The sequence below is a fragment of the Temnothorax curvispinosus genome, unplaced genomic scaffold (genome assembly GCF_003070985.1).
Source record: "Temnothorax curvispinosus isolate PA1 unplaced genomic scaffold, ASM307098v1 QBEX01014643.1, whole genome shotgun sequence".
Classification (NCBI taxonomy): Eukaryota; Metazoa; Arthropoda; class Insecta; order Hymenoptera; family Formicidae; genus Temnothorax; species Temnothorax curvispinosus.
In genome coordinates this window covers 1-1,599 of record NW_020224423.1, presented here as the reverse complement: position 1 = coordinate 1,599, position 1,599 = coordinate 1, and the positions used below count along the sequence as shown (strand labels likewise).

At 36.3% G+C, this 1,599-nt stretch overlaps 1 protein-coding gene across 1 annotated transcript; it reads left to right on the top strand.

Moving 5' to 3' along the window:
- Window positions 1-196: 196 nt before the first annotated feature.
- On the top strand, window positions 197-1,593 carry LOC112464863 (mitochondrial division protein 1-like). Its single transcript, XM_025032116.1, has 4 exons — window positions 197-275; window positions 418-673; window positions 732-1,031; window positions 1,257-1,593. Coding segments are annotated over exons 1-4 (648 nt in total). The 5' UTR covers window positions 197-273; the 3' UTR covers window positions 1,347-1,593.
- The last annotated feature ends 6 nt before the right edge of the window (window positions 1,594-1,599 follow it).

Genomic DNA, 1,599 nt, shown 5'->3' with positions numbered 1-1,599 from the left:
AAAAAATTTCTTTTTTTAATACGTTATAAAATATTGCTATCGTATTCTGGCAAAAATTACCCCAACTGTAGTTCAATACGGCGGAGTTAAAAAATACTCAAAATTTAACAAGTACGGGGCTAACAAATATTTCGTTCTCTGTTATTTTCTAAAATATACGATAAGCTATCGAGATGAGGCTTTTGCCACAAAATGATATAAATTTAGAACAATATGTAGCACAATAGATGAAAATATAAAATTTAAAAAGTGCAGGTTTATTTTCACAGACTAATGCCCACTTCTACCAATGTAAATTAACTTTAATCGCAGTTTAACTTGCTTTTTATCTTTTTCTAGTTCTTAAAATTAGAGAAAGATAATAAGTAAGTTAAACCAAGATTAAAGTTAATCTGCATTGGTAGAAATGGACATAAGGGGCGAGACATTCAATTCGCTGTTTCGGTGTGTGTCATCGTGTCCGGAGCGGGATCTCTTTGCGACCGGCTCAGGCTGCGGGACTATATACGTGTTCGATTCGAGATCGAGAAATAACCCGATCAGTCATTACCGACCTCACACTAGATACGTGAGTAGGCTGGCCATGAACACGGAATACATTCTGTCCATCAGCGAAGACAGTACGATGTCCGTTTGGGATCAAAGAGCCGGACGAACCATGAAGTCTATCACAGTAATGTCAATTTTTAACATCGAGAAACGAGACACGATGTCGAAGGTGTACTTTTTAGTTTTCAGATGTAACGCCCCACACGGTCCCCAGGTGTATAAATATGCGACGGGATTTGGTTTTCGTTGGAACCGTAACATGGGCCATATGCTCCTCGAAATTGCACGTGCTAAATCCAAAGGACGATTTCAAGATAGTGAAATCTTATTCTACTAAGCATACCGACATTATAACGGGAGTGCATCTGACGCACGGATGCCTGATAACAAGTTCCAGGGACGGCACTGTCAAAATTTCGAGCCTTACGGATCTGTCAAAGCCCATCGCTACTTTACGTACAGAGATAAGACATATCTTAAACGTAAGTATCGCACGTATAGGAACATCAACGTGTGTAAAATAAAAAAATACAGTTTGATAATTAAATTTTGACCTACATTTAAACTTTGAAATCAGATTTTATCGTTGTCTTCCGAATGTAAGTAAAATCCTTAAAATTGGCAACATTCTTACAAGTCTTATCTTGCAATATCGTGAATTTTGTTGAATATTGTAATTGTAATTGTTCGTGTGTTTTATGTTGCAGATGGACTATCGGAATGACACTCTCGCAGTATCCGGTGACGGTATCGAGGTATGGTGTCCGAAGTTGACGTGTTCAACGAAACAACAATAAATAGAAAGTTTCTATACGTAATCTATAGCTATTTTACAGCTGTATTTCTTCGATATGTGCGATGTATGTTCTTAGTTTTTACTAATTGTAAGGTACTATTCGAACGCGTCTCTTTAATGTACACACAATGTAATATATTCGCATACTATTCCTCAAAATTAGAAATACGTGTTGTTTTGTTCAAAATTCTTTCGAGTAAAAGTTTTACTAACATTACTTACGATTATAAGCTGAGCGATAATCATAGTTATAA